The sequence below is a fragment of the Arvicola amphibius genome, chromosome 3 (genome assembly GCF_903992535.2).
Source record: "Arvicola amphibius chromosome 3, mArvAmp1.2, whole genome shotgun sequence".
Lineage (NCBI taxonomy): Eukaryota > Metazoa > Chordata > Mammalia > Rodentia > Cricetidae > Arvicola > Arvicola amphibius.
In genome coordinates, this window is record NC_052049.1 from 91,298,687 (window position 1) to 91,312,485 (window position 13,799).

Below are 13,799 nucleotides of genomic sequence, written 5' to 3' on the forward strand. Positions count from 1 at the left end.
ACTCCGTCTGTGGAAGGCAGAGTTCATCAAGTTGTTCTAACGGAAACAGGGGTGTGCCAAATGCACCTTGCTGAGGGCTCAGGGGGTGTAATCATCGCTGACCAGAGCTTGTCCTATCTTCAGGTGATGGCTCTAGCAGACGCGGTGGAGGAGAACCAGGACAGGCTGCTGCAGTCCTCCGCAGGCCTGAGGAGTGCCACCCATCTGCTGATCCTCCTGGTCAGACTGTGGCAGAAGCTGAGCGCTGACCAGACCACTATTCTAGAAGCAGCATTTCTGCCATTACAGGAAGACACGCAGGAACTGGTAAGGACCCACAAGCCCCACAGATGCATGACTGAACAGGCTTTGGTTTGGGGGAGATATCACATGGCTATCTATGTTTTTTAAAGCATCAAAGAGGCTTGTGTTTTTACAAAAACACTGTTTTCCTTTTCTTTAAGCCATAATAAAAATGTCGTATGATGGCACTTTTTTTCCCCTCCTTGAGCGGTTTTAAAAATAGGTATATAGTCTATTTTTATGTAGTACCCAGTCTGCTTTTATGGGCTCCTCAATCTCTGAGCGGCAGAGAGGTAGTCATTTGACAGTCTGAGTGATCACAGGAAAGCCTCTAGATTAGCTAATCCTTCCCAAGGCTGCCAGAGAAAACAGTTCAGTCATTTTAATTTGTTCGATGTTCTTAAATTTTAGTGTCGCTTCAAAGGTTGGGGCACTGAGATGGCTTTGCTGGAAGTGATGGGAATAGTTCTTTACGTTCGCAGAGTTCTTTATAATAGTCCATAAAGCCCTCTGCCTTAGAAGAGCCATTTCAGAATGAAATGGGAAAAGTGAGTCTGTGAGTTAGATTCTAACCAGAATCCATTAAACAAAAGCACCTCACTTGTGTGATTCATAGATGTGCACAGGACCAGGGCCTTCTGCATGGCCTCTGTGCTTTCCTTTATGGAGAAATAATAGGCGCCCTGGAAACCAGCGATCCGAGCTCAGCTCTTTGTGGTGGCTTTTTTTGGGGAAAATGATTTCAAACCCAGTTTGAGACCTAGATCTAAGAATGGTTGTGGAAGTCACAGTGCTGCGGCTGACAAGTTCCTAGGGCCTGCCTGGCTCTGACACAGCTGTCCCCAACTATCCCATTTCATCGTAGATGTGGCACCAATGAGAGCTAAGTACTGTGTCCTTCTCCATTTCACAGACAAGCCAAAACCTCGGCTTTCTATAGTTAAATGCATTTCTAACACTGGTGCAGTAGGCCCAGCATTTGGAACCAACCCATCTGCTCAGAAAAATGTGTGCTTTTAGTCAGATGCCTTATTTTAGTGAACACATTCATTGCCTTGGTTACTTTTCTATTGTCATGAACAGATGCCACGGCCAAGGAAACTTTAAGAAGAAAACCTTCAGTTTGAGGCTCATGGTTCCAGATGGTTAGATTCCATGACCATCATGGCTGGCCAGGAATACGGCAGCAGGCAGGCAGGCATGGCAGTGGGGCAGTAGCTGAGGATTCACATCTGATCCACAAACACCAGGGGAAGAGAGAGAGAGAGAGAGAGAGAGAGAGAGAGAGAGAGAGAGAGAGAGCGCAGGCACTAGCTGGAATGGTGTGGGCAAAGCCCACCTCAACATGGCCACACCTCCCAGTCCTTTCCAAACCTTACTACCAACTGGGGACCAACCATCAAAATATATGAGCCTACAAGGGCTATTCTCATTCAAACCATTACAGTCATAAAAAAATCTATTTTTTTAAAAAAGAAAAATCTTTGTTTTGTGACCTAAAATATTAATAAATACACTGAAAAAAGGGAAGGTACTTTTAGTTGCAAATTCTATAAAGAGACTGGCAATTTTCTTTTCTAAGTCAAGTTGACCTTCAGTAGCAGAACTGGAGATGCTTAACTGCAGTGGGGAAAGGAACATTGTGCTGTGCTCAGATGATTCATAAATTTACTTTAGAAGGCCAAAGGCCTTGGTTTATCTCCAGTTTAAGGCCAACCACTAAATGGCAGTCACCGTGGTCCTCGGCTGTTCTGAACTGCTGCTTCTGTATCTGTAAGGGACAAGCTGGCCCCACCCCAGAGGCTGTGAGAGGAGCTGATGGGGACAGCTGAGTAGAGTGGCAAACGTTACAGGTCTGCGTTGGGACTGGTTTGCACTAATTCCCTTTATGGCAGTTGTCCATCTCTCTGCCGTACTGCAGAGCAAGGATCATGTCCCTAGGCTTTAAGGTACATAGTCAGCATCTCTCCAGTGGAAGACTGTGGAGAAGCCGAGGGTGGGAGAGGAGAAGCAGTACGGGCCGAGCGATGTAATCTGTATCGCCCAGTGCAAAGGGTAACATAAACCCCTGTCCAAAGAGTAGGCTGAGAGATGGCTCGGTGGTTGAGAGCACTGGCTGCTCTTCCAGAGGACCTGGGTTCAATTCCCAGCATCCACTTGGCAGCTTACAACTATCTGTAACTCCAGTTCCAGGGGACCTGACACCCTCGCACAGATATACACACAGGCAAAACACCAACACACACAAGAATAAATCAATCTTTCAGTTGAAAACAGCGGAAGCAGCAGTGCTGTCGGGGCTGGTGAGATGGTTCAGCAGGTAAAGGCAATGGCTGTGCAAGCTTGGCAGCTCAGGTTCTCTGCCTAGAGACCGGGTAAAGGTTCGTGGAGAAAACTGACACACAAGGTTGTCTTCTGACCTCCGCATGTGCACTGTGACATGCCATCGCCCCACCTCACACACATGCACATGCACACACATACCCCCAGACACAATAAACTAAAAATTTTGAATCTCAGTGGATCCTTCTTCCCAAATCCCGTTTGTCTGTGGGTTCTGAATTTCTGTGTTCTGTGTTCCACTATGGACCAAAAGTATTAATATGTAGATATTGTCTTGACAAGAGAGAGACCACATTTGCAGTGTTTATTATGTATGCTGTTATGATTCTTGGATTTTATTATTAGTTGTTGTCCATTTCTTTTCTGCACCTATTTATATAGCAAGTGCATATTGTATATAAAAGTATATTTTGTTTGGTGCTACCTGGAGTTTCAGGCACACACTGCAGGTTTGGTATATCAGGGCTGAGGAAGTGTACTATCATCAACTGAGAGGGTTTTTATAATTTTTTTTTTTTTGCAATTTCTCTCAACTTGTCTTTTTTTTGCTCTTTTATGTTCTAGGTAAAGAACAATTGAAAGCTGCTTTTCGTTAGAATGAAATTTACCACTTTACTATATGCAGTGCTGCTCTATGTTCTTAAGTGTGTGTGTGTGCGTGTTTGTGTGCATGTGTGTACGTGTGCTTGTGTGTGTGTGCATACATGCTACAATGCATGTGTGGAGGTCAGAGGACAACTTAGCTGAGTTGGTTCTCTCCCACTACCATGTGGGTTTTGGAACTGAACTTAGGTTGAGTGTGTTCACAGTGTAGGTTTTGAAGAACAGCGTCTTTTAGAAATACACGAGTGTGTTCATCATGAGGAGCAGAGTCCTGTAGAAATACACGAGTGTGTCCACCATGAGGAGCAGAGTCCTGTAGAAATACATGAGTGTGTTCATCATGAGGAGCAGAGTCCTGTAGAAATACATGAGTGTGTTCAACATGAGGAGCAGAGTCCTGTAGAAATACACGAGTGTGTTCATCATGAGGAGCGGAGTCCTGTAGAAATACACGAGTGTGTTCATCATGAGGAGCAGAGTCCTGTAGAAATACATGAGTGTGTCCACCATATAAGCAGTTGAAAGGCTTAGTCCCTTCCTTCTTCTTGGAGACTTTCTACCTTGCCTCTCCACACACCCTCTTCCAACTCTCTTCCTAATGTGGTGAGAGGAGGTGTGTGTGCTTGTGTTTGTTGGATATAAGACATTTGAAAAAAGAACATAGCCTGAAGAATGAATTCAAATAGTAATTTGAATACTTCTTGTTATACTTTTCATCTTTAATTGGACTGCATTTTCCCCTTTGGGATTATATTGTTGAGACAGCTTGTGTCTTAAAAGGTGCATACAGTGTGTGGTTTTGACATGCTAGTTCCCAATTCCTCACAATGCATCTATTGCCCTCACAAAGAAATGTTATGTGATGGGACTGTGCTATCCAACTGAGACGTGAAAATGAAATATTCAAACCTGAAATAATTTGAGAGGAGGGCGAGGCAGGCAAGAAAGGAGTCTCTTACCAGAATGTTGAAAATATACCCCATATTGAAGTTATTATGATACCACAAAAATCTGAATGCAATTTAGATGGTTTGGTTGAGGAAGATGGCAGAGTACATGTGTGAGGGGAGAACCTCAGACATGTGGACACCATTTCCAGAAGACACTGTCAGCTCCAGGTCACATGTCCCCACAAGTATTGAAAGGTAGAAAGAAATGCACAGATGATATTTATGTTTCAGATAACTCTGGCTAATCTGTATAATGATTTGTTGTGTTGTTATTTAGATGGAATGTGTCAGCAGGCAAGCTATATTCAATAGAAAACTCTAGAATAGTTTTTTTTTCCTAATAATATCAGCTTCACAAAGCAAACAATATTCAGAACCTTTCTACGCCAGTGGAAAGCAGCCCTCTCCACATGACATCACCGGTGTCAGTGGTAGTGGGAAGCAGCGACCTCTGTATGACATCATCAGCCTCAGTGTTGCTGGAAGGCAGCGCCCTTCACGCGGTGCCGTCAGCGGTCAGTACTAATCATTGGTATTTCTTTTGAAGCAGCATTGCATTTGCAGCAGAACTCATGGCTGTTTCTTTACCCCATCTCTTTGGGATACTTTTCCATTTTTTGTCACTTTTCAGTTGCAAATAAATGTTGGTATTTCAGACTAGTACATGTTCTTTTTTGTTGGTTTGTTTTTTAAGATGCTGAAACTTATATGCACCAGGGTACTTTGTGGAGCTGCATTGCCTACTGAGAAAAATATTAATGACTATGTTTTGTTTCAAAGAGCTCTTAAGTATAGTCATACTGATGGATTTGATAATTAGAATTGCCACTGTCCCATTCTTGAAATGATGGCATACGTGTAGTCTAAAATAGTATTTTATTACTGCATGCCAAAGGGCATGTGTGTTTGTTGTGATCTTCCCGTGATGCTTCACAGAACCCAAAAGACATAAAGGGGTGTGTGTGTGTGTGTGTGTGTGTGTGTGTGTGTACTTTTAGAACTGGCTCAATTGGATAATCTTTTACCAATTCATTTAATCATTCAATGAATTTTTATTGAAGACTTACTAGTTGTTAAGCACCATTTGGCCTACAACATACCTTTTAAACAAAACAAACTTAGGTGCCATTTTTGGTGGTTTGAATTTAACTTTACAAGCAAACATTCTAATCCAGAGCTCTCCAATACAGTAGCCGTTTACCACATGAAATGTAAATAGGCTGGTATGAGATCAATTGGCTTCATCATCTGTCTTTGCCTTGCTCATAGTCACCTGTGACAAGTGCTTACTGCGTTAGAGAGAGCCGACAGGAGGTCTCTTACATAGCACCTGTGGGCATCAAGGGAAACCCAGGGCTGTATCAGTTGGGTTAAACCACAGTGCATACTAGCAAGCCAGTGAAGGGAGAGAAGAGACTGACATGAAATTCCTTATTGATGTTTGATTTGACTCTCCTTCTTTCTGGTGTCTTGGGATCTGCTTGGTCATGTGTCAATACCAGATACTTCTAGGAACAAAAGCTTTTTCTGAGAAATCTTAATGATCTGCATAAGAGGGAGGCGAGAGGCCAGTACGGGCTCTGTCGCTCTACCTTTGATATGGTTTGGAAGTCCTCTTGGTTGCTAACCTGTGACACTGAGGGATGGTAGAACCCAGAGGAGGAGACCCTAATGGAACGAAGGGTGTCCCTGAGGCGGTGGGCCCCGATGGAAGGAAGGGTGTCACTAACTGTAGTCATTTGAAAGGGATACTTGGACCCCAGCGCTTCCCTTCATCTGTCACTTTCTCTCTGTCCTGAGGTGAGAACTTCTCTGCAATATGCTACCACCATGATGCTGTCTGGGTCTTGCCACAGGTCCAAAGGCCACAGAGCCAAGTAACCCCTGAAACCATGAGTCCAAATAAACCTCCCTTCCTTGTAAGTTCGGTGTTAGCTCAGGTATTTCATCACAGCATCAGATGAGGAGCCTTGTGTCCTCCATGTGGCCATGGCTAATGCTGTAGTCGTCGTGAATTCCTTCCCTTCAGCATGCTCATGACCTTTGAATCTCTTTGATTACAGCCTTCTGGAGAGTTGCTTCATTTTGGATTGAATGTAGATAAATTCCCTTTGCCCTTCCTGATCGTGGTTCAGATCTGCTTCTCATTATTTTAGCAAATAGCTCAGATGGCTGGATTTTCCATCCATCAGATGGCAAGAGAGCAAGGAGGAGCAGGATTAAGATTTTTGAGTAGACTGTTTTGAGACTTTTCTTCTGAGCCTCATGTGTGTTCACTTGGCTCTGGAGGGGCCTCTAATGAAAAAAGGAACAGCATCCTAGATTTTGGAACCTGGCTTCATAGACTCCACATGGCATAGCTTTTGGCTTGATATTTTCTTTCCTTTGAAATTGCATTCAGTATATTTGGCATTATTATCTACCATTTGAAAAAGAAAAGCTTTATTGTGTTCTTAAGGACTTAATAGTTACCTTTCCTAGAACCAGACTTTAGACTCCCTGAGAAGGTTAGGCTGGAAATGCACATCAATGGGCGAGGGAGAATTGAACCTTGAGCCTCACACTTTGATTGATTGTTCCTTTTACAAACTGATATGGAAAGGAAACTTATTTTTAACATGTTGAACATGGTTCATGTGAGAAAACAGATGTTTATAATAGGAAGTCCCATTGTGTGGAGGGACTTATCAAGGCTCACTTAGAAGGTTTAAAGGCACCTACGTCACAGGTCAGACTTGATGTCAGGACCATTGTGCCTGCTGTCTGGATGGAGCGATGACTGAGACGGGTAATCATTACCATTATTAATGACCCTCTTCAAAGGCAAACAAGGGGAGGAAGTCTGGTGTCACTATAAAGTCCGCCTTTATGACGGCTCAAGTATCATCGCAGTTGTAACTGTCTATGGGAATACAACCCAGAAAGTAAATATTCTGGTGTTTCCCATGGTCTTGGACCACAAGATAAACATGTGGAATTAGTTTCATGTTCACAGTGGCCATATACCCAGTGTTGGTGCAACTTAGATGTAAACACTATTGTTTAACTATATAATATTCTGTATCAGCAGATTTGAATACAGCATATAGACCAGAGCTTTTCTTATGAATCTCTTTCTGGAAAGCTCCTTGTCTTGGGCCATTGCTTTTCTACCTGACTGCCTGTGCTGGCATCTGAAGCAGACTTTCTGCCCATTTCTGTAGTGGCAGTCATTCACATCTCTGAACCCCCTCTCCTATTCCCCCACTTCACATCTGCTCACATGCGTCCCTTGGCTCTGTTGGCACCTGTGTGAAATCTGAGCGCCAGTGCCAGGCAGTCACGTGGTTGCCGTTTCTCACTCATAAGCTCCTTTTCTGTGCACCTCCCCTCAGCCCACAGAAGCTGAGCATTATCCAAGCAGAGCCGGCAGTGCCTTTCTCTCCGTGGAGAGCAGTGCGGGATGTTTCTCCCTCCCAGCCTCCCTCTTCAGGCAGGCCAGTCTGCAGCCCCTCTTTCCTCCTGTGAACTCCACCCTTGGCATGACTTTACCTCACATTATACTTGAACACTGTCATGTGTGTGTCCTGTATGTCCAGTCAATTCTTTTGCGTCCTCACAGGGTTAAAACAATTAAGTATATAACTATATCTTATCATTTGAGGATCTAAAGTAATTGAGATGTTCTTCCACACTGTACAGTTGGTCAAAGATAGCTTGTTATGGAGGGAACTTTCTACCTCCTTTGCTATGCTCCTTATTTTAAAAAGCTGCATGTCTTTGCATTGTCTAAGAGCAAAACCTGTTCTTTGATATGCCAATAGTAAGATTCCCATCGACACCTCTGTCAAGCCAGAGCACCACATGTGTATGGTCACTTGAGCATAGTATAGTGACGCTGTCTTAGTGATGGTGCCACAGATGTGACAGTAATTCCCTAAAGTTACACACCAAAGTTGGTTGAGCTGTATGGACTCTGGCTCTGGTTATTGGTGTGTGATATTTTTATTTAATTTCAAGAATTTTTAAAAGCAAAGACATTAAAAAATAAATGCCATTGAAATTTTTAAAAATCCACACTACTCACACAACAGCTATCTGTGTGGAAGTACAGTGTAGGATCATCATGCAGTAACATATTTTATGACACACTTCACATTTGTGTGGTGTCGTCATGCAGTGACATATCTTATGTGACGTTGCACACATAGCAGAGTGTAGCCCTGTTGTTAAACTGTGCATTCAAGCATATACTCATTCACATAACCTCCTGAGATAAATATAGGAATTTTTAATCTTATCAATAATAAATATATATAAATAAAAGCCATTGTCAGATACATTTTGCTTACCCTGCCTTATCCAAATTTGTCGATAGGTGGTACAATGAACATGTAATAAAATGGACATACCTACCTATTTCTGACATTGTCTTTCCAGAGTTTACTCTAGTATAATGTAGATTGCCAGGCCTCCTTAGCCTCCTAATTCTCCAGGGAAAGGAGAGTGTGCTATCTGCCTGTTCTGCCCCACCATGATGCAGGACAGTCAGACATAATAGGGAGTCAAGTCAAAGAAGGAACTCAGTTTATTACTGTGAGCATTAGCTTATATAGCTTAAGTGACATCGTGCGATGCCGGGATACCTCCAGCCAATGAGAGACAGCCAAGCCCTCCCTCTGGCTGGAGGGGTAGCCAATGAGAGACAGCCAAGCCCTCTCTCTGGCTGGAGGGGTAGCCAATGAGAGACAGCCAGGCCCTCCCTCTGGCTGGAGGGCGTCCACCTAGATTTTGCTGTCTCATCCTCAATCGGTTCCCTGAAACTTGAGCCAGGCTTTTCTTTGTCCTACAGGCCTCAAGGAATAGGCCCTAAGTTAATTTTGGCCCAACAGTAGATCATAAAACTAATTCTACGTCAGAAATCTAAGTTGATGAACTAAGAAAATGGTAGTGTCCGTTTGGTATCAGAAAGTATCTAATTATGAAACACTGAAGCAAACTAATAGTTGGGAAATAAAAATTGTGTTGAGTAGAATATGACGCCTATCAGAGTCCAAATGTCTTCTAGAAGAGTCCTGAGGCGTGTTTCCAGACTCCAAGCACTGGCCTCTTCCTCTGGGTATACTTTAGACATCTCACACTATAGGGCCAGTTTGGCTTTGAAGGGAGGGAAATGTGACCATTCAGCTTTGGTCTGAACTAGTAAACCAACAGCACGAGGAGAAATAGGGTATCAGGAGAGCGAATGGACACGCAGTCCCTTCCGAAGGCATTCCTGGGATGTTAGGGACATCCAGTGTGCCGAGGGAGGCTCTGGCCAGGTTTGAGACGTTCAGAGTTGGTTTCAGTGCTGAGGGGTTTCATCCAGATGGACAGGAACAGTTCCTGCTCCCGCACTGAGGAGATCCACTCAGAGAATCAGTCACAGCAGACTGGACCAAGACACCAAGACTCTCCTGGCGCCATTTGAAGGAAGAGATGGGCAGGCGCCAATGCAAGAATTCCTCCAACAACCTGAAAGGCAACATGACATCACCAGAATCCAGGCATCCCGAAACAAGAAGAATTGAGCACCCTACTCCAGAAGAAATAGAAGAAATCGACTTTAAACAGAACATTATGAAAATATTAGAGGACCTTAAACAGGAGGTGAAAAACTGCCATAAAGAAATAGAGATGACAAACAGAAAGGTTGAGGAAATGGATAAAACTCTCAAAGATACCCAAGAAAAACAAGAAAAACAAGAAAAAGCAATCAAGCAGGTAAGGGAAACAGTTCAAGACCTGAAAAATGAAATGGAGGTAATGAGGAAAACACAATCCGAGGGAAGAAGGGAAATGGAAAATCTGGGTAAACGAACAGGAACTGCGGAGACAAGTATTACCAACCAACAGAATTCAATGTGATATTTTTAAACCACATAATCTGGGCTTCATTATGTTTGGCTGTGACCTTACTATAAATGATCCACTTAAGCACAATAAACAGAGAAAAAATATATGTGCTAAGGTTTTTCTTCCTCAATAAGATATCTGTGTATGTAGATATGTATCCAAATTATATTTTTAACAGAAAATAACTACAAATTTTATTGTTTGTTTATTTTCAATCAACTAGAACCTACACAGCCTCCTCTGACTGTTTTCATGGTAATTTCAGGATTTTGATGTTTTATTATTTTTGCCATTTGGATGGCAACAAGAACAATAAATCGGTAATAAAAAACAAATGTTTTCAAAAAACAAAAACAAAATAACAGACCCTCAAGAAACCAAATGTGTCAAACCATATTTTTAAAACTGTGATCCAGGTGGAGTATATGTAGCTAAATGGTAGGTCACGTGCTTAGTATGTACAACACCCTGGTTCAATCCTTAACATCACTGGAAACCCCTCACAAAACAAAACGCAAAGACATTCGTGACACATTTGGAAACTTTACAAGAGGGTGTGGCTTTCATAGGGTGTTCTCTATACCCTTGAAACTTCCGTGAGGGCTAATTGAATGCCAAATGTGGGGCCAGGCATATGACAGGCATCAAAAATGGGTGGTCATTACTACAGTATCTCAACAATGGGAGGCCAGAGGAAGCTCTCATATTCCTCCAGGTATTGTTAAGAAAAACAAAAGCAAGAGCCCTGCAGTTAAACTCTGATGGTGGATTCTTTTAGCACTTAACATTTTAAGAGCTCTGTGAGCCTCCTTTAGACATTATTTTTTAAAGCATATTTTGCTCCTGAGCAAGAAGAAATATGTAAGCAGCCTTCACGGTCCATGTGTCTCGCTTCTGTCACCTGTGTAGCAGAGGCCACAGCTCTGTGCCTTCTTGAGTGTCGGCAGGAAGGTATCAAGGAGAAGGTCAAGCAAGCCTTGCTTAAAATTGTGCTGTGCTGCCTTCGCGACTGGCTTCCGGCCTCAGTAGTTCTCTCTTACGGTGCTGCTTTAAAGCTTCACACAGCTGAGTCATGGGCTTCTGAAGGTGAAGACGCTTCCGAGTGGAATTCGTTAGACAGACTGATGTTCGCTGTTCTGACAGCGGTCCTATGCAGAACACAAATTAACCAGACCACATTCATTCCAGGGATGGGTGGCTTTGCTGAATTCAGTTGTGTTGCTTGAGTAAGGTAGGAATGTATGAACTGTGTCGTAGTGACCGGCTTTCTTTCGGGGCCTCTTTTTGCCTTATATGTTAGGGGAAAAAAAGAAAAGACAAAAGAAAATTCTTTATTTTTTAACCACTCATGAAATCTTCACTAAATTTAGGTTCATACTATTACCTTGCTTTTCTGCACATATAGGAATATTTTTGGCAAGTGATAAAATACCATATGAGTCTTAACAGTTTTATAAAAAAAATTGTGTGTGTGTGTGTGTGTGCCGTGTTGTACACATGCAGGAGTCCGATCTCTCTGCCTTGTGGGTTCCAGGGACAGAACTCATGTTCTCAAGCTTGGCACTGAGTATCCTTCCCAACTGAATCACCTTGCTGACTTATAGAGGACATTTTATTTTATTTTTTTAAAAATTTATTTATTTATTTATTATTAAAAATTTCCGCCTCCTCCCCACCTCCCATTTCCCTCCCCTTCCCTTAACTCCCCTCCCCCTCCCTTTCCAGTCCAAGGAGCAGTCAGGGTTCCCTGCCCTGCAGGAAGTCCAAGGTCCAACCCACTCCATCTAAGTCCAGGAAGGTGCGCATCTAAACAGACTAGGCTCCCCAAAAGCCAGTTCATGTGGTAGGATCAAAACCCAGTGCCATTGTTCTTGGCTTCTCAGTCAGCCTTCATTGTCTGCCACATTCAGAGAATCCAGTTTGATCCCATGTTTTTTCAGTCTTGGTCGAGCTGGCCTTGGTGAGCTCTCATTAGACCAGCCCCACCGTCTCAGTGGGTGGGCGCACGCGGTCCTGACTTCCTTGCTCATGTTCTCCCTCCTTCAGCTCCTCATTTGGGCCTTGGGAGCTCAGTCCTGCACTCCAATGTGGGTCTCTGTCTCTATCTCCATCCATCGCCAGATGAAGCTTCTATGGTGATATGCAAGATAGTCATCAGTATGGCTATAGGAAAGGGCCATTTCAGGCTCCCTCTCTTATAGAGGACATTTTAAATACCAGTGAATTAGCCGAGGCAGCGTGAACACTGCATGAAATGGGAGAAGTGGTGCATTAAGACAAGCTAAGGTAAAGTCACATGCAGTGTGTCCCACTGAGAATAGGCTAACCCCTGCTTCTTAGATGTGAAAATGTGAAAATGTCGGGGGGGAGGCTGCCACGGAATCTGCAGCTGAGTGCAGAGCTAAGAATAACATTTAAAGTCTTTTTCTAAGAAGGAGTCCATGAATGGTTTGAATTTGAGGGCGGAAGTTACAGAAAAGGACGGGTCTTGATTTTTCCACCACAGAACAAGCATCCTTGACCAGAAGTATCTTTCATAGAAATAGGAGAAATTTTGCTTCTAGAATGAGGACTAGAGGATAAAATCACCTCAAAGCACTTTAAATGTACTACTCTCTAAATATACCTTATTTTCTACATCACTATAGTTTTAGGATTTTTTATTATTAGTGATGCAGGGTACTTACAGGTAGGAGCCATATCCGAGTTTCTTTCATTTTTTTTTAACTTGACAGTATTTAATGCCATGTACTATTTAGTCATAAATGTTATTCTTAAAAATAAATATGAATTTGGTTTGGGTTATGGCTGCGGTGCAAGTGTGAGGCCTGGCATTTGGACCCTGGACTCATGGAAAAGGACCAACCTGGGAGTGCGCCTCTGTAATCCAAGTCCTCCAGTGGGAGATGGATGGACATTAGAGAATTCCTGGACACTCCCGGGACCAACCTCTGAGTGTACTCAGTGGCAGACCACAGGAGACCTTGCCTTATAGAAAGTGGAAGAGGAAGACTGATGCCCAAAGTCTGATCTGGTCACACATACTGTGGCAATTAAGTGCCCATGCCTGGACACATACACACAAATAAACATGCACACCATACACAGAGAAAAAGATAAAAATAAAATAAATGTCTGTATAGACTTCCCCTGCAGTTTTATTTAGTGTACAAAAACCATGTAAGGCTCTACTACTTCATATGGTAACTAGCCTTACTGTCATTTGATTGCTATGGAGAAAGTGGCACATTAAGTTATACTATAAAAGGGTTACTTGGTGGACTATGCTAGATACTTCTCCAGATTTGCCTTCTATTTGAGGATTATAAAAATAGGAGTCTTGTGAGGGCTCTTCCTGCAGCTGGCTCTTACCCACTGGTGACCTTGACAAAGAAAGCAGCATGTAGCCACAGCCTAAAATACTGAAGCTTTTGTGTGGTCCCTCAAATGGCAAACTAGAGGGGACAGAGGAAAACAGAAGCAAAGGGATCATGTATTATTGCTTTATACTTAAATCAGTGGTTTTACCTATTTTGGGACGTTTTTCTTGAGTTTGGCCATACAGCAAGGCCGTGGTCCAGTTCCTCGAGGGCTCCTAGTAGAAGCATGGCAGTCCAACTTGTTACTGCAACATTCCATGAGGTGCCTAAGCAGAGGCTGGGAGAGAACCAAGGATGAGATTCACACAGTGGGCAAGAGATCTTGAGAAAAACGAAAAGTCCAATTATCTAGACTAGAGTAGACAAA

At 43.1% G+C, this 13,799-nt stretch overlaps 1 protein-coding gene across 4 annotated transcripts in view; it reads left to right on the top strand.

The window, feature by feature from the left end:
- The window catches only part of Bbs9 (Bardet-Biedl syndrome 9), a 424,274-nt gene that overhangs the window by 335,014 nt on the left and 75,461 nt on the right, over window positions 1-13,799 (top strand). For all 4 annotated transcript variants that reach the window (XM_038322510.2, XM_038322513.2, XM_038322511.2 and 1 more), the window contains one exon: window positions 124-306. In XM_038322510.2, coding sequence (XP_038178438.1) covers window positions 124-306 — 183 coding nt within the window. The remainder of the gene's footprint in view (window positions 1-123; window positions 307-13,799) is intronic.